At 45.8% G+C, this 25,477-nt stretch overlaps 1 protein-coding gene and 1 long non-coding RNA gene across 3 annotated transcripts in view; one reads left to right on the forward strand and one right to left on the reverse strand.

The window, feature by feature from the left end:
• The window catches only part of DLGAP2 (DLG associated protein 2), a 921,880-nt gene that overhangs the window by 70,046 nt on the left and 826,357 nt on the right, over window positions 1–25,477 (reverse strand). For both annotated transcript variants that reach the window (XM_030812421.1, XM_003271382.4), the window contains 2 exons: window positions 7,015–7,162; window positions 1,500–1,719 (listed from right to left, as the gene is read on the reverse strand). In XM_030812421.1, the coding sequence (XP_030668281.1) occupies window positions 1,500–1,719; window positions 7,015–7,162 (368 nt within the window). The remainder of the gene's footprint in view (window positions 1–1,499; window positions 1,720–7,014; window positions 7,163–25,477) is intronic.
• Window positions 12,796–25,477, forward strand: part of LOC105740612 — a 45,752-nt gene continuing 33,070 nt past the window's right edge. Inside the window, exons 1-2 of the long non-coding RNA XR_001116683.2 lie at window positions 12,796–12,935; window positions 13,415–13,609. This is a non-coding gene — a long non-coding RNA (uncharacterized LOC105740612). The remainder of the gene's footprint in view (window positions 12,936–13,414; window positions 13,610–25,477) is intronic.

Below are 25,477 nucleotides of genomic sequence, written 5' to 3' on the forward strand. Positions count from 1 at the left end.
GGGTACCCACAGCTGCCCGGTGGATGCACCTGGCGCATGTGCTGTCAGCCTGTGGATTTCCCTGGCGTGGGTCCTGGGCACCACCCTCCCTCATACACAAAGCCCTGCTGGGAGCCAGAGAGCCAGGATCTGTTGCCTTTCTCCCGAAGCCCCCGGCTCAGTGGTGCGAGCACCGAAGAAATATCTACCACATCGAAAGCACACTAAGGATCCACAGCTTTCTTTAAAAAATAATCTTCAAATTGATGCAAATAAAGTATCTATGGCTACAGCTTCTTTTGAATACCACAGAAACCAAGAGTCAGAAACGTTAACAAGCCTAAGGTCTTGCAGTGAGGACATGATGGAACACGGTTTGAACACAGTTCCTTCCCTTCCATCCACAGACTCTACTATGAAATACTTTCTTCACAAAGTGCAATGATAGTGCTGACTGCAATTTGTAATTCTGCAAAGTGCAATCTCCTGGAATTCTTGTTCACTTTAGCATTGAAACAAACCAAGACCTATTCACGGGTATGATGACACACTCCTGCCTGAACTTCTCTTTGCTTCTCTCCTGTTATGTGTCTGCTGTTCCTAATGCTATTTATCATGAACATAGCTTTGTTCTATTTCCCCTCGGAGCTGTCCTTTAAATTTTTAAGATACAGCTGCAGCATTCCAAGCCCTCTGGTATTCAGAACACCTCACGCCCCAACACTATGTTATTTTATAGCTTCTCTCCTTAGCCTCTATGTGCAGTGCCTTGAGCTTTTATTGCTTGCTGTGTTTTATGGGTTTCTCTAGGCCATGTATATTCATCGTGTTATAGAAATAATAACATATTAGGCAGTAAAATATTAGGTAGTGATATTGAGGTTGGGCAGTAAATTTTCAAAGGGGTGGGTATGGTTTTCCATGAGAACTAAAGGAAATTGTGAGACTGAGTCTTCGGAGCTCTAAGATAGTTAGTGCATCTGCATTAATGATGGCCTGCTTAGCGGTGGTGAGTCATGTTTACAGATCTGCTTACTGAGCAAGAGACCGGCTGGACGTCGCTACAGGGGAGCCTGAGAGTCACCGCGCATCAGCCGAAATCTCACTGCAATCCATTAAACTTCGGTATTTAAAACTTAATCACCTTCCAAATGTTAGCACTTCCATTTTTTTCTCCTCTCTAAAACTTTATACAAGTTACACTTGATTATTTTAAGGAAACTTGATAATTAGTAGATTTCATTCTAAGAAAAAGAAAGGTTATCTACAAGAGACAAAACACCCTGGCGAATGCGACAGTGTAACAAATGCAATTAGGAAACGTTACTAAATGTCAGGAGAGTACATTGTACCTGTGTTGCTGCGTGCTCCTCGCTCCTTCTAGGATGAAGACAGGCATGCCTCTAGAGTTCCTGCTGGAAGGCTGAAAACGGCATTCCCTTACCTGCTGTTGACCTGATGGTGAAAACGTCATTCTCTTACCTGCTCTTGACCTGATGGTGAAAACGGCATTCTCTTACCTGCCGTTGACCTGATGGTGGAGGTGATGTCGGAGGGTGTCATCATGGGAATACATTCGTCATCTTGGGAGTAGCCGGCTTGAATGGCTCGAAGGTAGCTGTGACTCCTTGTTCGGAAACATCCCGGGAGGTCGAGGGCATCCATGGCCTGAGATTCAACTTCACTGAAGACAGACTCGCACACAGACTCGAACTGCCCATTGATCTCCGCCTCGCTCACCTGCAATCATCAACAGCACACGTGATGCCCCCGGCCCTCCGGGGTCACCACCACATTACAGAAGATGTGCGCGCTCATTCCCTGGCTTGCTTTCACTACCTCATAGTTCAGCACAGTTAACCTGAAGTCAGCATGGCCATCAGCTGAGCCTGGGAAATAGAGCATTGGCTTATCCCTTACAAAACACTTAGGCAAACAGCCAATTCCAAGTGTTGATGAAATTCTGGGGGACTGCAAGGCGAACCTTCAAGGTAAGGCTGACAGTTATTACAAAGTGTAAGAGAGATAGAACTTTTAAAAGATTAGCAAAGTACATGGTACAGAGGAAGTGTTCAGAATCCATTTCTTCCTTCCCTTTCCCACATGACTGCCCCACCTTTCCAAGCTACTAATGGCACAATGGCTCCGGGCACTGAGGCTGTGTAAGGGAAAGCACATTCAGTGCATACACTACTCAGTTCTTTTTCAGAATATGGAGCCTGCTTCTACCCATTGCCATGGCAACTCATCACAAATTTGGCTTCTAAACTCATCTGCTTCTCACCATTACGGCAGCACACATCTGAGTCCAGATGAGAAAGAAACGGCTGTACTGGTGTTTTTGTCCACATGAAATGTGCTGCTTCACCTAAATTCCAGGCTTTTTTATTCTTCCTTAGCTTAGGATATTAGTATACTCACTTCATTTTCCCTCTCTCCCTCCGTCCTTCCCTTCCTTCCTTCCTCCCCTCTCTCTTTCTCCCCTCACCCCCACCCATTCAGATTATTTCTCTTCTTGTTTCTCCTGGGGATGTGTGAGAGCTCAAAGCACCAACAACTTTCTGAACCCCCTGGATTATGTTGGCAGATACATTTTAAAAACATACTGTTTTAAACACCAGATTAGTTCTTTTCCTTTAGTTGTCAGCAGAGTAAAAGGCAAGGTCAAAGAATCAGGTTCTCCCTCTAGTAGTCGTGTTGTTTACACAACACAACACTGGTTGCCCACCTCCAAATTCAGACTGCGGACTTCTCTGGTTTCACCTGAGGTGACCTACATGCTGGGATGGCCTCTTTCCTCATGAACCTAACTCAGCACAGACCCTGCAGAGGTAGACTGTGAGCAAAGGGCAGCGAAACCTGAAGACACCCTGCAGGGAAGACAGACCCATGCTGGGCTGCAGAAAGAGTTGGTGCAACACTGGTGGAGTGGCCTTTTTCAGAAAGGTCTGAGGATTCCTGACACTGGACAGAGACAGACAAACCCAGGCAGGCACAACCAGGACACAGCTGGCAGGACGGCCTGAGGAACCTAGCGAAGTGCTCAGAAAGAAGCATGCACACTGGCCTGGAAACAGGATATTTTTCTGGACCATAAATTTCTTCCAATCTAACTTTTCACTTATGTAGAATTTTATGGAAAAGTCTTAGATTATGTCATTCCTGTCAAAGATCTACAGTAGGCAGCGTGAGAAGGTCAGAACCTATGTGAGGCCCTGGTATGCCTCAGTGGACACCCTTCTGCAAGCCTGGCCCAGGGCCCAGCTGCCCTCGCTCCTAAAGAAGAGACACCATTAACCTGGTGCGTGCATTTCACAAACAGAAGCCAGCATCTCAGCGAGGACCCTCGGCTATGCTTCCAGCTACAAAGCCTTTCAATGAGGTTCTAGACATGAAGGTGACTCCTCCTCCCCAAAACAAATAAAAAGTGGTTAAGGAGCATCTCAAGTTGGTCCAGCAGGGAATTAAAATGATCTGTTCACCCAGACCTTCTGCCGAGACTCAGGACACCCAGGACACCCAGACCTCCCGCCAAGACACTGAGGACACCTGGACCTCCTGCCAAGACCCTCAGGACACGAGCTGCAGGAAACCCAAGCAGAGTGCGGCTACTGAGGTTCCAATGAGGAAACAGCATGGACATAAGCACCTCTCACAAGACTTCAGTTAGATTTTCAATTCCCTTTACCTCTCACAAGACTTCAGTTAGATTTTCAATTCCCTTCTTGTGCTTGAGAAAAAACTGAATGTTAAGGATGAAGGGCAAACTTTTTTTTTTTTTTTTTTTGAGACGGAGTCTCGCTCAGTCGCCCACGCTGGAGTGCAGCGGCATGATCTCGGCTCACTGCAAGCTCCGCCTCCTGGGTTCACCCTATTCTCCTGCCTCAGCCTCCCGAATAGCTGGGACTACAGGTGCCCGCCACCATGCCCAGCTAATTTTTTGTATTTTTGTAATTTATTTATTATTTTTATTTATTTTTTTTTATTTTTTATTTTTTGAGATGGCGTCTTGCTCTGTCGCCCAGGCTGGAGTGCAGTGGCGCGATCTTGGCTAACTGCAAGCTCCGCCTCCTGGGTTCACGCCATTCTCCTCCCTCAGCCTCCTGAGTAGCTGGGACCACAGGCGCCCGCCACCTTGCCCGACTAATTTTTTGTATTTTTTTTTTTAGTAGAGATGGGGTTTCACCATGTTAGCCAGGATGGTCTTGATCTCCTGACCTCGTGATCTGCCCACCTTGGCCTCCCAAAGTGCTGGGATTACAGGCGTGAGCCACCGCGCCTGGCCAATTTTTTGTATTTTTAGTAGAGACGAGGTTTCACCATGTTCGCCAGGATGGTCTCCATCTCCTGACCTTGTGATCCACCTGCCTCAGCCTCCCAAAGTGCTGGGATTACAGGCGTGAGCCACCACGCCTGGCCAAGGGCAAACTTTTAACAAACTTTGGTTTGTCACCAAATTCACATCTCTCCAGAGCCCTGAAGTGTTAGTAATTCCAGATGTCCCACCCTCGACCATGGGAACTGTCCCCCTCCTTCCAGAATTGTCGGGTCTCGTGGCCTAGGGCTGGACAATCAATTAGTGGAAGTTTGTTTCTGGGTGTGACATAGTCTCACCTACTACGTTTGTTTCTGGGTGTGACACAGTCTTACCTACTACGTTTGTTTCTGGGTGTGACACAGTCTCACCTACTACCAGCGTTCCAGGATTATTTTAAATAACACTATTTTTTTTTTTTTTGAGAATTCAAAACTGAGTTCAATTTAAAGTAATGCCACAGAACTCTGCATAGGAATGACTTAGAATTCTAAATTTCAAGGTCATTAAATCCCTAAGCACCCAACTTGTCTGCTTAACCATTGTTTGCAATGATGAATCCTTTCAGATAGAAAAAGATGTGAGAAAATGTTATTTTTACTGACTTATTTTTGTAGATACCATCTTGGGTTCATCAAAAGCAACATGACAAGAGAACTAGTATATTTAGCTTACATTTACTCCCAAACATGACAATGAGTCGCAGAGAGCCTCTGAATGTTTCATAAGAGCATTTAAAGAGGTGTGAGATCCATTTAATTGAAAGTTGTTTGTGGAAAAGCATTAGAGATGAATGTTCATACCTCGGATGAGATAACTTTGAACTTCTGTTTAAACCTTTTGTTGGGTTACATCTGATTTTTAAAGCTGTATTTTGGTAAACTAGGTTATATCCACTGAAAGGGAAGGTGATAGATTTAAAAGAAGAAAGTCGGCTTTATCCTCCTCTCTGTGTAGGGAGAAAGTTGTTAAAATGTATCACTGACTTTCAGTTACTGCGTTTAGTTAATTAGTGTCTCCGCAAATCATCTTGGACTTTATGCTGAAATAGAATGTTTCCTCAGTTATTAAAATAATTACAGTTATCTACTTGCTGAGGATCAGTTGATGTTATTGTTTGCAGGGGGCTGGCTGGGAGCAGGGGGCGGGAGGACCCATCCTTCCCATTTGCCCAGGACTTGAGTGCAGGGCTAGGGATGGTCTTTCCTTGTCATTGGGAAAAAGAGTCAACGCAATAAGAGGTAACCGAGCAGGTAAAAGAGGTGGTATCCTTCTTGAGTTGTGGAACAGGAAAAAACTTAATAGTTCAGTGGAAAAAGTTCTGAGTACAACTTTCTGATGAGGAAAGAACCTGCAAAATGCATAGACTCTACATCATGAGGAATTTAAAGTCTGCGGCAAAAGAAAGACTTGTGCTTATGGAGCCCCAGGCAAGCTACCAAGAGCTCATAGCATGACCTGCAGCCAGGAGGGCTTTAGTGCCCCAAGTTATATACTATTACTTATTGCTATCATGGTAATAATAAGGGCTATCATTTTTGAGCGCTCAGTATATGCTGGACTCTTTACCTAATAACATCTAAAATTGACTGCGTACTTACTTTGTCACGCTGTTAACTGCATCACGGGAGGGCACAGAAAGCCCAGGCCTCGGACCAGAAGCCCAGGCTAACCTTTACCCCGCAGAAAGTGAGACAGAATGTTAGGTCAGCTCAAGCTCATAACCCCTACTCCATAGGAAGTCAGAGAAAATGTTAGTTCGGCTCAAGCTCTTAATTCCTACTCCACAGGAAGTCAGAGAGAATGTTAGTTCAGCTCAAGCTCTTAATCCCTACTCCAGAGGAAATCAGAGAGAACGTGAGGTCGGCTCAAGCTCTTAATCCCTACTCCACAGGAAGTCAGAGAGAAGGTTACGTCGGCTCAAGCTCTTAATCCCTACCCCACACTAAGAGAAAATGTTAGGTATACAAACTCAAGGTCAGCTCAAGCACTGTTTTCAAAGGCATTTAAATGAGTAAGCAACGTGTTCAATTAAAATGATAAAATGTTGATTCTACTTTGCCATAGAATACAGGATGATTAGACTGAAGGATACCTGCCCATCTTGTCACCGTGCGTTCTCAGGCCTGTCCAACACAGGTAGGGGGCAGGGGGGCCTCCCTTCCACAGCCCCCATGTCTCAGGGACCTGATTTTAACACCACCCCTCCCGTGGTGCCCAGGGACCCTTCTCCTGGCCACTGTGTCTGTCCTGAAGTCAGTCCTGCCCTGGGAGTGGGCCCGACTGGGAGGACTCTGTGAGCAACACCAGGCTGTCCTCTCACAGGACTTTCTGAGGCACGATTCAGAGGACAGAGCTGAAATCCATGCTGCCAGAGCCTTTCCCTGGCCCACTTTTACTGGAAAAATAGCCTGGGAAGAAGGAAAACAGCCTGCGCTTTATCAGAAAGAGAGGCCAGGATGACCAGCCTTTCAGTCATTGCTTCCTTAGAAAAAAATCAACGCAAAAATGATACGGAGTTACACATGTCGAAAACAATAATAAGTCCACGAGTCTTTAATCAGCCAGAGCTAATTCCAGGGGAACCCCCTGCAGCACGGCCTCGCCCAGGCGCTGCTGACCGGGAGGGCAATGCCATCGCCGCCTGCACAGCCAGGGCCTCTGTGCCAGCCTGGCTGGGGAGACTGGACCCCAGGGAGAAAGGGTGAAGGGACCCTGACCTGGCTCACGCAGCTGGCCTGGCTCAGGGTGCTGACGGCCCTCATGTAGCTCTGGTTCCGGGAGCGGAACTTCGGGGAGTTGTAGTTCGCAGCGGGGTCCAGGCTGTGGCCCACAGGCACGTCACTTGCAGCTTGCAGGTAGCTCTGGCTACAGGAAAGAAGACAGGAGAAAAGGCATTCTGTGAGCACCCGCCACAGGGCAGAGATGGGAACAACCATCCAACCCACACCGAGAGGCTGAGCGCCTCTGCCACACGGCAGAGATGGGAATGACTGTCCAACCCACTGAGAGGCTGAGCACCCGCCGCAGGGCAGAGAAGGGAACGACCATCCAACCTACACCCAGAGGCTGAGGACCCGCTGCAGGGCAGAGATGGGAATGACCATCCAACCTACACCCCGAGGCCGGCATCACATTTCCAAATGAATGTCTGTGTCTTTTTATGGGTAACTTTGCCATATGCAAATATTCTGAGATTCACATTTAGGAATGTGAATTTCATCAAAAGTAATAGGGGAGGCTATTTACAAAATTGCCTTTGAAACCTGAGCTTTTATGGCCAGGTAGTGAAATTAGGATCATGCCATATTTTTAAAAAAAGTGCTGTAAGCACTAGTAACTCATAGAGCATAATAGCAAACTCAGCTCCTGAATTTAAGCCAAAAAACTGAGAGTCTCATAAAAACTATTAGCTCTCTGGCAACTTTACATATTTAAAAAATAACAGGAAAAATACAAGGCTCACTTTCAGTTTTAACTTATGCAAACTTGTCCAGGTTATGCAATATCGGCAAATATAATAGGAGGAGTAGGCTGAGTGAAATCCATTTTATTATCACAACGGTAGTTTTCTTCCAAACTCCCTTAAAATGAATCAATGTTCTCTGGTCTTCCTTCTTGCCATTTTGTGAAATGTTAAAAGCATGGAAGAACCCTGTGAGTGTCTGGTAGATGAAAGGTCTGGATTAGCTTAAACTTCTGGCTAACTGGACCGCTTTCCAGTTTCATTGACAATCTTTCCACAGTGCAGTAAAATTCATTTTATTTTATCAAAAGCTGTAGAAATGTGGACAGAAATGATTAATTATTCTTCTTGCCTGTTTTGGATGATAGTAGGAACATTAAATATCAGTTCACAAGCAGGTACATAAAAATGTCTACAGATGTTAGGTGGATGATTCTGACTCCAGAGTTGGGCATTAAAGCACGCACTTTCTTTTCAAAGTAAACCTTTGGTGCAGTTTTTCTCTGATTTATTTCAGTCTTTAAAAATGGAATATCAGAGAAAAACAACTGGACTCCATGAATTCTTATTAAGTGAAGCTTATTCATTATAGATTTAAAGTCATTCTTTCTGCTAAATATTTTTGCTTTAAAAGAAAATGTATAACATATAGCAGCTCCTACCTACCTTCCCCTCCCTGACTTAAACCAAAAAACGGAGAGAGAGAGAGAAAGAGAGAGAGAGAGAGAGAAAGAGAGTGAGAGAGAGCGAGAGAGAAAGTGAAGGGAGGAAATTAGTTTTGAACTGTAAAATTCTAATTTTACTGTGTATGAAGCACACAGTCTTCACATCGACACCCGCCGACTCCCGCTGCACACGGGCAGTGGGACAGGCAGCTCTGCTGCAGATGTGGGGACCTGCACCAGCACCAGCAGGGGCCCTGTCCCCTCCCCTCCTCTGTGGATCCCCCAGATCGACTGCCAGTGAACAGAAGGTGAACAAACACGGACCCCTGACCTTTGCTGTCACCACCATGAATGCACAGGTTCAACAGAGTAGCAAAATGTCAAGAGCATCCTGAGACACGGTCGCAAGTTTGAGGCTCAGGTTGATGGATGCGTGGACTCATTCTGCAAGGGACCACTGCTGGCTTCCTTTGAATGTGTCCACGTGCCTGTGCGTGTTTAATACAGGGTCATGTGCAGGGGATAGAGTCCCGAGCTCTGGAGCCCGAGCAATATGGCCTCAGATGCCAAGAGCCCCGACTGAGGCTCTTAACTTGACTCACCTTTGTCTTTGCAGAAACGTAAACTTCCTGCACTTCTGCTCTCCTTCCGTGCTTCCTTGAGATTGCTGGTTTCATACCCTGCATTTCTACCAATCGGCACTTTCTACCAATTACCAATTTTCTTCCAATACAACCGCCGTCCCTTCTGATTAATATCACCGTTTTGCATTTTAACATTCTCAAACTGAAGCTGCCTTCTAGACTGAGAAAACCTAAAAGAAGGATTCTCCTTCTCTGGATCTGGTGTCCACAGTTTCTAACCACTGCCTGGTACGTGAACGAAGAGATCACCTCAGAGCCACTGCTCGTCACCCTGGCAGTGGCTGCTGGACGGCCCTCACAGGTGGATCCACGTATTTTGTGAGTCTATGTTTCAAATACATATTCTCTCAACGATTCTCTTTATTTCACAATGGAGTGTGACACGTAAATGTTGCCACTGAAGAAAGCTAATAATTTTTTTTAAAACACAGACTCACAATAGCTAACATTTTCTATGCACGATTATGCCAGAGATGCTATTAAGTGTTTTGCATTGTCCAAACACATTTAATGTTTACATTAGTCCTATAAACCAGGCCTCTACCCAACCTTCCTCCTACAAATGCAGCATCAGATGCACATTGGTGCCAGGTCATCACACACTGGTGCCAGATCATCGCACACTGGTGCCAGGTCATCGCACACTGGTGCCAGGTCATCGTGCACTGGTGCCAGGTCATCGCACACTGGTGCCAGGTCATCGCACACTGGTGCCAGGTCATCGTGCACTGGTGCCAGGTCATCGCGCACTGGTGTCAGGTCATAACACACTGATGCTGGGTCATTGCGCACTGGTGCCAGGTCATCAGCACTGGTGTCAGGTCATTGTGCACTGGTGCCAGGTCATTGTGCACTGGTGTCAGGTCATTCCATGCTGGGCCAGGTCACACACACTGGTTCCAGGTCATCACGCACCGGTGCCAGGTCATCACACACTGGTTCCAGGTTATCACGCACTGGTGCCAGGTCATTACGCACTGGTGTCAGGTCACTGTGCACTGCTGTCAGGTCATTGCATGCTGGGGCCAGGTCACACACACTGGTTCCAGGTCATCACGCACAGGTCATCACACACTGGTGCCAGGTCATCGTGCACTGTGCCAGGTCATCATGCACTGGTGCCAGGTCATGCACTCAGGCTTGGGCGGGGTGGGGGCAGCGCTCCCTTCTGAGTCCAGGTGGCCTGGCTCTGGAATTCATGCTTTAAAATCCCAAGGTCACAGGTGCTGAGTCATAGGACCACAGAGCCCCAGAGATCCCATCCTCTGATACCACAGACTTTTTAAATAGTTAAAAAATAACAAACAAAACCTCAGCCTCATTTGACTTAAGAGGCTTTTTAAAAAATACCATAATGGCTTAGCATTTTACCATATAGAGTCCCAGAAGGCCAGGTTCCTCACAGTCACAGATCAAAACTCAAGAACTAGGACTAGGGGAGCCAATCAAGATGGGGGCATGCACCCTCCAACGGCCCTGCCACGTGACACAGGGTGAAGTCCCCAGCACAGCTCACTCCACAAAATCCGCCTGTCTCTTCCCCCTGAAAATCCCCCTTAGACGTCCCAGGGCATTTAGAAGTTGACTTTCAGCCCCTTTGGTTATCTCCAAGCGGTAATTCCTACGGCATCCCAGGTGTCAGAAATGGAAACATATTTTGCTATATAGACTTAGTAGCTCAGAATTTCTTTTTTTAAACAGTGAAAAGTTTTCTAGAATAACACAGAAATGTTTTTGTTCTAGTTTTGCCTGTCAGATGTTGCTCCCCTTAGATTGTCATCCACACACAGGAGAGAGGGAAAGCTGTGCAGGTGAATCCACAATCCCAAGACAGAACTGCAGGATTCCTGGTATTCAACCTTGTTCTCACTGTTTGCGAATGGTTCCAGAGCTGCTTGCTGAATCCTGGGCTCAGAACCTCCTCTGTGACTTAGGTCATTATGAGAACAAATGTACATAACAACGGGTAGTCCTGAAAGGGCCTCTGACCCCAGCTGTTTAGATCCGTCTAAACATGCTTGAAAATACACAGCGTAAACCATCTCCTTTGTTACCTTGGAAAGCAGTAACGATTCTATGCAGGTTATGCTAAGGAGATATTTAAGACATTTTTTTCCCCATACTAAATGCGCTCATTTGAAATACAGAGAGCATCCTCTCGTGTCTATAAATGGGATCTGACAGGAGAAGCTCCCAAATATAAGAATTGTTTCTCTCACTGCATTCAATGGAAAATGGAGCACGCTAAACAGTGCTAGTGAAACAGACATTCGTGTGCACATATGTGTGTGTGCTGTGCATGCACGTGTGTGTAGTATTCCACCTGCAAAATGGAAATTCTTAGAACATCTTTCAGTACACATTTCAAATAATATCACAATTAATGACTGGATTTCAGAAAATGGCTTCTTTCCAGATTATTTCCACATTCAGCGTAAAAAGTGTTCTTCAGCTTTCAGTGCCCTTGCAGGAGATGAAGGCATGCTTGTTCCCTGATTGTACATTTTTGAGGGAAAACCACATTTGCATCTCACTGTTGGCGCCCACAACTGGTATGCCCCACAGTTACCCCGACAACCCATCTCTGGGCTCTCGACTGCAGAGACTTGGAAACGCCATACCCTTGACTGCAGAGGCTCAGAAATGCCATACCCTTGCTTGGCTGCCCTTCTGGTGCTGATGGTGCCTCCGAGGTGTGACACTGCTCCAGCTGGTGAGTCCATGGAGCACCTGCTCAGGGGCTTCTGAGCAGAGTCCGGCCTTCTCCATGCTGACAACTGCTCTTCCTGGGGCCCGTGGCAGGTGGGGCTGCATTGGCTGACCCAGGGCCAGCTGAGAGTGAGGGCCAGCATGCTCAGATGCATGATGCTGCCCTGGGTCCCAACGGGGCTGACCCCAACCCAGTGTGGACAACCTCCTCTGGCTCTCCTCTGCCCAGCGCAGCTGCCCCTCACCCAGCCAGGACAACCTCCTCTGGCTCTCGCCACTTGGGTCTACCCGTCCTTTGCTATAACCAGGGCTGGGCAGGTTTGCAAGGATGTGCCACCAAAGGCTTCCCAAACAGAACACAAGGCCAAGGCATCTCAGTAAGGTGCACCCGCCACGTAAGTCTGGGTACTTGGAAGTGCAAGAAAGGCCTTCTGCAAGATGGCAAGAGTAGCACCCGTGTAGTCGACAGTGTGTTGGGGACAAAGACTGGAACATAGATTTTTTAATGCAAAATGCTAAAAGGAAATCTAGAGCATGTGCCAGCTTGGAGGCGGGGACTGAGCACTGTGTGTCTGGAGAGCAGAGGGTAACGGGGTAAAGGCATTCTGGGAGAGAAATTTGGGGAAGCAGAGTGGGAAACTGTGAGGGACACCCCAAAGAGCTTGATGTTTATATCACAAGCAAAAGAAAAGCACTGCAAGTTCTTGATCAGGGACTTGTGAGCTGGGAGCTCAGGACGGTCCCTGTGGGTGGGGCTTGGAGGACGAGGTGCCTGAATGCAGGAAGTGGCACCCTGTACACAGTCCCCGAGAGGCTCCTGCAGACCTGAGCTGCTTTCGCATGAGACACAAAACGGCTTAGATTTTAGGGACACAGCCTAGAGGAATGAGGAATGTGTTAGAGCTCGGATGATTCCAAGGCGCCTTGACTTTTCCCAACAAAGGCAAGATCTACGCTAGGAAGAAAAACAGGTTTCGGAGGTTGGACGTGAGTTTGATTTGGACTTGCTGATTCTAAGGCACTTCCAAGAAGCCTGTGAAAGAACAGAGCAAGTGTTACGGTCAGGGCTGTGAACCTCTAAGTGCTTCAGATGTGAAAGCGCGGAAGACGTCAGGCTATGAGCCTCACGCAGCAGAATGGTGAAGGAGGCCTCCCAGGTGAGGCGGAGCCACGAAGGGAATCCAGGAGGAAAGTGAGAGGGGCATGGGGCAGGGGAGGCTCCTGGGCACCCGAGGGACAGGAGGAGCCCAGCTGCAGAGGAGACGCTGAGAAATCAAGTGGAATGAGATGGGGAAAGGCCATCAGATGGAGCAATCTGGGGTCATTTTCAAAAAAGACAGTTTCAGTGGATCTGGGTGCAGAAATGAGATTGCAGACGTTAAGGTAAGAAAATGGAAGCACGAGTGGAACTTTTGAACAATTTGTCAGGAAACAGCAGAGGACAGGCGATTTGAGAAAGGCTGTGAGTTTTCTTGGATGGGGGGATGAGACAACAGGAACATTTATTTTTAGAAGGTGAAAATAAGACACCATGGGAAAGACACTCAAAGAAGCTGGCCTGGGATCATTTTTCCTGTCTACAGGAAATGCTATGCTGAGGCCAACAGTGTGCTGGGCCGTGAAATGTGCTTTACAGGTAGGAAGTAACACGGTGCACAGAAGGCAGTTTGTATGCACAGTGGAGCACGTGTGTGGATGCCTGAAAGCCCACGTTGAGATCCTGGCTCAACCACTCGCCAACGGTGTCATTTGGACAAATCTCTTAATCTACGCAATGTACAATGAGAACAGTTGTCACAGGACATAACTTATGGAGTTCTGTGAATACTAGGTAAGAATGTTACACGTAATACAAGTATAATACATAGTAAGCACTTAGTTAATGTTAACACACAGTATGTTTAACTTGTCCTTGTGAGACCTGTATTGTGACTCCAGATTTTGGCATTTGGTAGATGTCTCAGAAAGAACCGGTCTGAACAAAATATTTCAACTGTTTAATTTTTTCTTAAAAGAACAGGTAAACTCACCAAAAAAACTATTTTTCTTTCTTACATAGAAATGAAACAGAAAAATAAATGCCCATTAAATTGTATTAATTGAGAGAAAATTGATAGTGAAAGGCACAGGTCTCACTTGCAGGACTCAGTGAGTTTTGAGAGATGTTCACGGTGACTTCCACCCACAACCTCATGGGCATGTTGTATTGTAATTCCTTTTAACTTAGGCCATTCTAGTGAAATTGAAGTGTATCCCACTAAAGTTTTAACTGTCACCTCCCAGATGACTAATTCTTACTGGACATTTATGTATCTTCTTTTGCAAAGTAACCTTTTGGCTTTTATGCCAATTTTTGTGGGGTTGTCTTCATGTTCTTGTTTTGCAGGAGTTCTTTACGTATTCTGCATTCAAGCCCTTGGTCGGATAGACATTTCCCTTATTCTATGGCTTGCTTTTCCATTTTCTTAATTGTGTCTTTTAATGATCAGAATTTAAAGATTCTGACGGCTGGAGTCTCTCTTCTGTCACACGGATCTATTTTGTCTATATGAGTAGTTCTTAATCTGGGGTGATTATGCCCTCAAGGGACATCTGGTGATGTCTGGAGATATTTTGGGTTTGCCACAATTTAGAGGAGGGTGCTACTCATGTCTACTGGACAGAGGCCAGAGATGCTGCCAAAAGATCCTACAGTGCACAGAGAGCCCCCAACAAGAGAGAATCATCTGGCCCCAAATATCGAGAATGCTGAAGGTGCACAGAGAGCCCCCAACAAGAGAGAATCGTCTGGCCCCAAATATCAAGAATGCTGAAGCTGCACGGAGACCCCCCCAATGAGAGAGGATTGTCTGGCCCCAAATATCAAGAGTGCTGAGGTTGAGGGACCCTTTTCTATTCTTACATGAATATCACACTGTCCCGATTAGATTTAACGCAAGTCTTGAAATCAGATAGCGTGAGTCCTCCAACTGTGTTCTTTTTTATCAAGATTGTTTTGGCACTTCTAGGTTCTTCACATTTTCACACATTTTAGAAGCTTCTTGTCAGTTTCTCTAAAAACTGAGGTTGCTTTGAATCACATTGATTCTACTGAGGTTGCACTGAATCCATACCTCAATCTGGGGAGATTTCACATCTTCACATTACTGAGGCTTCCAATGCATCACAGTCTAGCTCTCGATTTATTTAGATGGTCTGTCTTAGAGCACCACAATTCTACAATGCTGTTGAGATGTTTAAAACTAATTGCATTTTCCAATTATCCATTACGGGTCTACAGAAATGCAATTGATTTCTACCTATTTCATTCACGACCTAGCCTTGATGAATGGCATGATCTGTTCCAGGATTTGATTTGTATTTTCCTTAGTTTTTCTATGTAAACAATTATGTGATCTAAGAATAAACCTGGAATATAAACATGGAAGGAGCTCCTTCCTTTTAAACTTGGTGCTTTTTCTCTTCTTGTTTGCCTTCTGCGTCTGGAAAGGACCTCCGTTAGAATGTTAAGTAGAGGAGATGAGAGTTCCCACCCTGGTGTTTTATCTCATCTTAGGGAGGGAGTTAAATGTTGCACCCTTAATGGTGACATTTTTGTTTCCCAGGGTTAGAATTGTAGCCTTTTACTTACTTATTCCACTTACTTTACTACACTTGTTATTATGACTGGGTTGAAGCCTACCATTTTACTGTTGTTTTCCAAATGTCCTATTCATATATTTGTTCCTCTGGTTTCTTTTTGCTTTCTTTTGGGTTAATCAAATATTTTTAACATTGAGCTTTAGCTCGTATTGGCTGTATGGCATAGCGTTAATATTTGAGTGGTTGCTCTAGAGGTGTGCTGTCTGTTATGGTAGATAATGGGATCTAATGAAACTTAAGAGCTTCTGCACAGCAAAAGAAACTACTGACAGAGTAAACAGAAAACCTAAAAAATGGGAGAAAATATTTGCACTCTATGCATCCAACAAAGGTCTAATATCCAGCATCTACAAGGAACTTAGACAAATTTGCAAGCAAAAAACAATGTGGGCAAAGAACATGAACAGACACTTTTCAAATGAAGACACACATGTGGCCAAAAAGCACATGAAAAAATGCTCAACACCATAAATCATTTAAGAAATGCAAACCAAAACCCCAATAAGATAGCATCCCACACCCATCAGAATGGCTATTACTAAAAAGTGGAAAAACAACAGATGCTGTGAGGCTGTGAAGAAAAGGGAGTGCTCATACACTGCTGGTGGGAGCGTAAATTAGTTCAACCATTGTGGAAAGCAGAGTGGCAAATCCTCAAAGAACTAACAATGGAACTAACATTTGACCCAGCAATCCCATTATTGTATATACACACAAAGGAACAGAACTCATTCTACCATTAAAACACATGCACATTCATTGCAGCACTATTCACTACAGCAAAAACATGGAATCAACCTAAATGCCCATCAGTGGCAGATGGATAAAGAAAATGTGGTGCCTGTACACCATGGAATACTATGCAGCCATAAAAAGAATGAGATCATGTCCTTTGCAGCAACATGGATGGAGCTGGAGGCCATTATCCTTAGCAAAATAACACAGGAACAGAAAACCAAATACTGCATGTTCTCCCTTCTAAGTGGGAGCTAAATGATGAGAACACATGGACACAGAGAGGAGAACAACACACACTGGGGCCTCCTGGAGAGTAGGAGGAGGGAGAGGATCAGAAAAAAATACCGATTAGGTGCAATGCTTATTACCTGGATGACGAAATAATCTTACACCAATCCCCCACGACATGAATTTACCTAAATCACAAATCTGTGCATGTACCCCTGAAACTAAATGAAAGATAAAAAGTAGCCACATGTGGATACATGTATTTAAGTTAAAATAGATTCCTTAGCTTTTGTTTATTTGAAAAGTCTTTATTTTGCTCTCATTTTTTAAAAGATATTTTTGCTGGGTATAGTATTCTGAATCAATAGATGTTTTTGATCACTTTAAAGATACGATTCCATTGTCTTCTGGCTCCCATTGCTTCTGACAATAAGGCAGTCATAATTTCCTAATTATTCCTCTGTGTTCTGTTTGACCCCTTCCTTGGTTGCTTTATAGACTTTTCTCTCTCTGGTTTTCCAAAGTTTAACTATTTTGTGGCTAGGTATGATTTTTTTCTATTTATCTTCTTAGAGTTCACTGAGTATTTTGGGTCTATGGATTCTTTCAAACCAAATTTGTAAAATATTTGGCCATTTTTTCTTCAAAAGCTTTTGCCAAATTCTCTCACTTTTCTCCCTGATTCTCTAATTATATGTGTGTCCCTTCACTTCTTCTTATTAGACATATTACTGAGACTCTGTTCTTTTTTTAAACATCTTACTCCTACTTTCTTCATATTTGAGAATATCTACTCTTTTATTTTCAAATTACTAAGCTTTTTTCCTGCTCTCTCAATTCGCTCTTAAACGCATCCCATAAATTCATTTCAGATATTGTGGTTTTGTGTTCTTGAAAATTCAATTTGGCTCTTTCTCATGGCTTTCATTTCTCCATCTAGTCAGGCATTAGGACCTTCTTTTCCTTTAAGATCTTTAACCTTGCAATAGCCATTTTTGTGTCATTCATAAGACCTTACAATGACTGCTTTAAAGATCTTTCCGGTGAGTTCTAACATCAGGGTCTTCTCATCAGTTTTGAGCACATCAGTTTTTTCCTTGCATGTGGGTTTCATGTTGCTACAACTTCAGCCTCTTTTTGGCATAAAAGACACGACTGACAGAGACCCTGGCACCTGCTCCCTCCACCAATGTATGCTAGTTTTCGTTGTGGCCGATCCTCCTGAGCTTTGGGTGTTTGGCTCGTGCATTGCTGGTGTGGGCCTGGGGAGGCTGCAGATAGTTTACCTGGCCTGTGCACTTGGTGGGGTTCAGCCTCCAGACTGATCTTCACCGTTTGTGGTCAGCAGCTGCAAACTAAACTTTTTCAGGGGTCTCCAAGTGTTAACAGACTTTGGAGTTTCCCTCTGTGGCTCCATCCCTTCTGTGCTGGCCCCCACCTCTTCCGGCAGTCCCAAATCCCATCCTGTAACAGACACATCAAAGGAGACTGCGGCTTTCTGCTCCAGTTCCTACTGCCCTCCCGCGGCAGGTAGTGAGGGTGCTCAGAGGGAACTCATGGGACCATGGGCAGCCCCGAGTGAGTGCAGTACCTTTCCTTTAAAATGTGAATAGTCTCCACTTCCTGCCCAACTCTGCTTACTAACAGGAGGATGTGTGTGTGTATGTGTGTGTGTGCGCGTGCATGTGTATGTGGGTTCCACAGTTCATGGCTGTCATCTGTATGCGCATTTGTTCAACATAAGCTATTATCCCAGAGCCAGAACTCCCCATTATTACATTTTAAAAAATCGTGACGCCAGGGTGAACATCTGTCCTTGTCTCGGCCAACCTGCATTCAGTTCTGCTGCTGTAGTTGTTGGTTTGGGGAGCCCAGCACTGCAGAGGCAGAGGCTGCACCATGGTGGGTTCTGCCTGGGAGGTCTCCTTTCCCAGAGTCCCCGGAGCTCGTGTGGGCACAAGGTCCTCCAGTAAGACATGTTTTCTCCACACTTGGAGGTGATGCTGGCAACACAAAGTGGGGTCCAAGCCGTCGATGGCAGCTGCGGCAGAGGCCACCTCCAGTCCGCTGGGTGTCTGTGGTCATATTCCAACATCGGCACCCCTTGTCCTGCCTGTGGTACCAGCAGCGCTGACTGTGAGGTCTCTGCCAACGCGGCTGGTGATTCCGTGTTCACTGAGGCCCCACGGCTGCTCTCTTGCCCGACGGCAAATGCTCAGGAGACCCCAGGTCTGTGCCATCCACTTTTTTTCTGCCTTTGAAGAGTTGATTTCCCCATCTGCTGAAGGTGCTGGTGGAGTTTGTGAAGGATCCCATGAGAAGTATGTGATGATCTACCATGTCCCCTAGGCTACAAGGACTCACTCACCGCTGAAGCCAGGGCATACACTTGCAGTGAACCAGCCTCCCCCACCTGGCTCTGCCGAAGGCCCCCTGAGGCCCATTTTCACTGAAAACACTGCCAAGTCTGAGACCTGTCAGGTCACGCATTGCAAAGCCTGGACTTGTCATTGACATTTGTACTGGGAATAGTTGATTGAACTAGGATGGAAGGTAGCAATTTAGTCCTTTGGCATTCAACATTTTTGAGGCCTATTTTTAAAAAATTCAATTTGCTAATCTTTCTCTACGATTTTTCCAAAAAGAATACAGAGCAGGCCAGTATGAGTGAACTGAACACGCAGGGTTGACATGAATTCAGAAGAATGGAGACCTACATCTGTCCGAACCGGGGCAGAACAGGTTCTCAAAAAAGGGCGTTTACTGCTGCTGTCAAAATACTCTCCCAAAACATGTTAATTTAGAAAAGGAGTTACTCATCTATCAAATACCTCCTGGGCATCATTTATGAAGGCGTCGCCCTTGTCCTCATGGAGCTGGGTGCGCAGTGGAGAAATTTCAGTTGAAGTCAATTTTCTAAAGGATATATTTACAGAAGCCCGATGTCTTTCTAAAAATCTTATTTTTCTCAAATTGCTTAAAATGTATTTCTAAGAAAAGATAGCAATATTGTGCTAAGGAGTATAAATTAGATTCCCTTTGAGAAAGGACAGTGACTTAAATGTCAGAACAGCTGTGATGAACATTATGGAAATCCTCCAATCATTTGTCCTCCAGGATGTGGGTGTCAGTATATCCATACTGACGAATATACACATTTTAAGATAGATGAAAAATCTGCTCTTGCTACAAAATTGTGTCTCTGTAAATCTTTAGAGATTAAAGAATACAAATCAGATTTTTAAAAATGATGGATAATTTTTATATAAACATGTATATGAAAACATAATACAATAATATAATGTTACATATGCAACTAATTTATGTTATCTAACATTATATGTAGGACAGCCACTTTGAAAAACAGTCTTGGAGTTCCTCAAAAGGTTAAACATTGAGTTATCAAGGACCCAGCATCTCCACTCCTTGGTATATGCCCAGGAGAAATGAAAACATGTGTCCACATAAAACTCATACAAGAGGCCAGGTGCCGTGGCTCACGCCTGTAATCCCAGCACTTTGGGAGGCTGAGGTAGGTGGATCCCTTGAGCTTAGGAGTTTGAGACCAGCCTGGGCAACATGGTGAAATCCCATCTCTACCAAAAATACAAAAACTTAGCTGGGTGTGGTGGTGTACATCTGTGGTCCCAGCTACCTGGGGGTGCTGAGGAGGGAGGATTGCTTGAGCTCAGGGGGTGGAGGCTGTAGTGAGCCGAGATTGTGCCACTGCACTCCAGCCTGAGCAACAGAGTGAGACCTCATCTCAGAAAACAAGAAGAATAATGGTCCCAGCAGAAGTATTCATAATAGCCCGCAAAAGGAAACAACCTAAGCATACATCCATGATTCATGGGTAAATAAACTGTGGTCTATCCATACAAAGGAATACGGTCCCATTATAAAAAGAATTGCAGTTCTGACATAAGCTGCAATGTGGATCAACGTTGAAAACTTTATGCTGGAACCCAGACACAAAGATACAGCATTGTGGGGTTCCATGGCCACGACAGGGAGAATGCAGATTAGTGGTTGCCAGTGGTTGGAGGAGTTAGGGGAAGTGGGGAGTGATGGTACAGGGTTTCTTTCTGGTGTGAAGTGAATGTTCTAAAATGGATTGCACTGACGTTCGCACAACTCCATAAATAAACTAAGAACCACTGAATTGTACTTCAAGTGGATGAATTGTATGGCACTTAAATCATATCTCAATAAAGGAGGAAAATAAGATACGAAGAGCACTCTATTTAGCTTTATGTCATCTGAAAGTTGAAATGAACCGTACGCTCTGAATGTAGACTTGAAGCAAATTTTCAAAAAATAAAAAACAGCGGTACCTTCAGTTCGTCTTCTCTCTCGGGCCTCAAGGGAGGACACTGAGGGAGCTCTGGGGCAGCAGAGTTAGCAATAATTCATTTTCCACAAATACTTTCATTCTTCGCCTCTCATTTGGTGCTGGTTATGATTCTCTGCGGAAGGTATTATAATCAACCTTGCTTTAACAAGAAGAGAAAGTCTTCACTCAGAGGTGACAGGTTCTACAGCAAGAGCTCGAGCTGAGATTTGAGCCTGAAGACCTTCCGATTACAAATTTGGCATGTGTTGCTTTTGTGGCATATTTTAAACATTTGCCATGGATTATCACAACTACATGATAAACTAATAATTCAGACAAACATGAAAACGAGTCAACAGTATATTTCCAGAGTGGGGAGCTGCAGGCTTCAGTTCTCAGCCCGTCATGGACGCTGTGGGCTCAGACAGTTAGCAAAGGCTGCGTGCTCTGTTTTCTCCATTATAACAGGGAACGTAACATCAGCGGGATCACAGGTTTGCTAGAGGTGACCATCATCGAAAGGAGCAGGGCATAAAAGTCTTTGATTGCTAATTGAAGAGATGTCTTCCTAAAGAGGCACTGAGGCCCGCAAGAATGTGGCACGTTTCTAAACCTAATGCGCAAAGGAGAGGCCGCTCTCACTACAGCCCCGGATTCACGCACTCACCACAGATTCTTGTGATCATCTGCTTCCTTCAAGTAGCGAACAGAAAACGTCAGGGGAATATGGAGACCGCTTTGCTTCTCAAGCATCTCAGAGGCACGCGCTCTGACAGCCCTGCTGTATCCACTTGTGTGGTGACGGATGTGCAAATCAAGTATGGAACCATCTTCGGCTCAAATTGGTCTACTCCCCTGAGTGGCAGGGAGCTGTGTCCAGAACACAGGAGTGGAGGTCAGGAGGTCCGGGTCTGGGGCTTGCATTCGGTTCTGTCCATCCTCACTGTATGGACCTGGGTAAGTCACGGAAGTTGTTCACCGTTTCCTCTTTCGGCAGTGGAAGCAATGATGGTGCCTGGCCTGCATCCTCAGGGGCCGATGAGGTCGGGCGAGCAGATGGCACCGAGGCTGGCTGCAGGGTGGTGCGCCGCGCCTGGCTTCTGGTGCTGTCGCTTCTAACAACAAAGCGATTGCACTGTCTTCATCCTGTTACACCAAAACTACTCCACACATGATGCAAAATATCGGACCTTTTCTGCAGCAGCTCCTGGCAGATGCTAAGCTCAGCGATTCTAATGCCTGGCCTATCACAGAGAAGCTATGATTCTGCCTGTGGTATCTTCATTATTATTTACATCTAAGCCACTTAGGTTTGACTTTTTTTTTTTTTAACAAGTACATTGCTTTTTTATTTATAAGTATGTTTGACTGTTGTCAGTTTACATTTAAAGGATGGTGTCGGAGCAACAAGAAAACACTCACTGGATGGTTTTGCAAATCCCAGTCTGGATCACAGTCTCCTGAGTGCTCGCATGTAATATAGGTTCCTGGATCATGGTCTCCTGAGTGCTTTCATGTAATATAGATTCCTGGATCACGGTCTCCTGAGTGCTTATATGTAACATAGATTCCTGGATCACAGTCTCCTGTGTGCTTGCATGTAATACAGATTTCTGGATCACCGTCTCCTGCATGCTTGCACATAATATAGATTCCTGGATCACGGTCTCCTGAGTGCTTGCATGTAATATAGATTCCTGGATCACGGTCTCCTGACTGCTTGCATGTAATATAGATTCCTGGATCACGGTCTCCTGCATGCTTGTACATAATATAGATTCCTGGATCACAGTCTCCTGCATGCTTGTATGTAATACAGATTCCAGGATCATGGTCTCCTGCATACTTGCATGTAATGTAGATTTTGGATCACAGTCTCCTGCATGCTAGTATGTAATATAGATTCCTGGATCACGGTCTACTTCTTGTTTGCATGTAATGTTGATTCCTGGATCGCATCCCCGGAGATGGAATTTAGAAGGGTGGGGTCAGCCCCAAACCCAAATTTAAAAAAAAAACATTCTAGGTGATTCCATTCCTGGTGGTCTATGGGCCAGACCACACTTTGAGAAACATGGATCTCTTTGGATGGAGGGACAGGGTGCCCCACTGAGGTACTGTTTAGAGAATCTGAATTTTGTCCATTTCATCTGCAAATCACAATGAACACCCTAGTGAAACATCTCTCCCTGGTGTTAGAAGATAAGATTCATATTTACATTTTCAGCAAACTCCAGTGCATTTATGGCAAGGTCCTTTCTCCCCCAGTTACCTAGCAATGCTTCCAGCAAAATGATTTCTGAATCCATGTCGATACCCGCCGTATGTGAACAGGGTCTGCAGTGTCCACAAAATGAAGAAGCGTCATTCATCTTTGTGGCTGTTCACCAAAGGGTCTTTAAGTACGTGTTCTGTCCCAGCTGTGTCTTGGGCATCAGAATGGAAATGTGTGGCCGCAGCTTGCCTGACTTGAGGAGAGGTGCGGACGCGGTGGCTGGGGTGTGTGCGGAGGTGGGAGGAGGAGCTGCAGGACTCAGAAAACACCTCACGCGGAGGCAACTTGAGTTTAATAATTTGAATGGAATCTCACCAAATAGTAAGTGGTCGAATATTGAACAGTGGTCTCCTGCCAGCAAGACACGTGGGGAGGATGATGCAGTCAGGTTTAGAAGCCTGCAGATCCGTCCTCAGCCCCAGTGCCTTAGACAAATAATCCCTGAGACAGAAATACTGACTCTTCCAGCTACTATGAGCTGGATGCTGGGCCCATCACAGCGTAGAGGAGATGTCATGGCCTTGCCTGCACAACCTAACAGAATGAAGGCCCTGCCTCTCACCCTGACCAACCTTTGCAGAACTGAGACCCCACCTCCCACCCTAACCAACTTCGGTGGAACTGAAACCCAACTTCCCATCGCAACCAAGCTCTGCAGAACTGAAACCCAGCCTCTACCCTAACCGAGCTTTGCAGAGCTGAGACCCAGCCTCCACTGTAACCAGCCTCTACAGAACTGAGACCCAGCCTCCACTCTAACCAGCCTCTACAGAACTGACCCAGCCTCCAGCCTCCAACAGCCTCCACTGTAACCAGCCTCTACAGAACTGAGACCCAGCCTCCACTCTAACCAGCCTCTACAGAACTGAGACCCAGCCTCCACTCTAACCAGCCTCTAGAACTGAGACCCAGCCTCCACTCTAACCAGCCTCTACTAGAACTGAGACCCAGCCTCCACTCTAACCAGCCTCTACAGAACTGAGACCCAGCCTCCACTCTAACCAGCCTCACAACCCAGCCCCCTCTACCAGAACTGAGACCCAGCCTCCACTCTAACCAGCCTCTACAGAACTGAGACCCAGCCTCCACTCTAACCAGCCTCTACAGAACTGAGACCCAGCCTCCACTCTAACCAGCCTCTACAGAACTGAGACCCAGCCTCCACTCTAACCAGCCTCTACAGAACTGAGACCCAGCCTCCCACCCTTACAGACCCCCTCACTCTGTTGAATTCTCCCTCGTGGCAGTCGACACCTTCAAGATGCTACACACTTCACTTTTTTTACTGACACCTGTCATGTTTACTGCTTATTATCTGTCCTCCTCTGTGACAGCATGGGAAGCACGAGAGCTGAGTCGCTGCCTGCCATGCCCACGACATTGTGGAGCATCTAGAGCAGTGCCTGACATGTGGACGAGCTCAAGAGACACTTGTGGAATGAATAAATGTATGAATGAATAAACTGCTGTCACTCTTGGGGAGGAGGGGCTTCCTTCCTGCCCTGGTGGTCTCTGGGCTGGTAGAGGGTCAGCCTGGAGTAGCTGGTACCATCTCATCATTGCCTGGGATGGTCTGAATGAAGCCAGCGCAGGTGGGCAGGCCTGAGACCTGATGCTGGGGTGGCCAGGTCCGGCCCCCGTGGACTCGGGCCTCCAGGCCTGGCTAGCTCTAGGCAACGCAGCTGCATGAATCAGTATATTCCCTGCGTGGAAGGGGCCTTTCACTGTTAAAGCTGGAGATTCTTAATAATGCCCAACTTTGAAGCAGCAGTCTGTAAAGCATGTCTGCATTTTTAAAGAAAGACCCCATTTAAGTGACATCAATTCATCAGAGCACACCGTTAATTAGAAATAGCAATATTGTCTTACACTTTCTACTAGAATATCATTAATTAGAAATAACAACATTATCTTACACTTTCTAGTAGAAACACTTTTACTCCTCTTGTCATATTGGGCCATTCAACAAACATTAATATCGAATATGGGCTGTGAATGATGCTGGGCATTAAGAACATATCCATTCACTCACTGTCTCATTCACATATTTGACAAGTGTGGGCCGAGCGCTTCAATGTAGCCTGCCTGGCCCAGGTCTGGGAGGCAGCAGACAGCATGACTGACAGCTCGTGAGGGAGAGAGGCCCCCACAAGCAAGAAGGCAGCACGGGCTGATCACACACACACACACACACACACACACACACACACACACCCTATTAAATTAAGGTTTTAGGATCAAAAGTGACTACACAGCTACCTCAGATTGCGTGGTGAAAAAAAAGTCTCAGTGAACAGCTGCTATTTAAGCTGATACCTCAATGACTAATTATGCAAGGATTGAGAGGAACCATTTAGGGAGAGGAAACAGCAACTCCAAAGACCCTAAGCTACCAGACAGCTCTGAGCATTTGAGGAAATTAAAGACCAGTGTGGCGAGTGAGCAGACCGGGCTTGGTACTGGAGACATTTGTGGGCCAAGGT

Source organism: Nomascus leucogenys, chromosome 4 (genome assembly GCF_006542625.1).
Source record: "Nomascus leucogenys isolate Asia chromosome 4, Asia_NLE_v1, whole genome shotgun sequence".
Lineage (NCBI taxonomy): Eukaryota > Metazoa > Chordata > Mammalia > Primates > Hylobatidae > Nomascus > Nomascus leucogenys.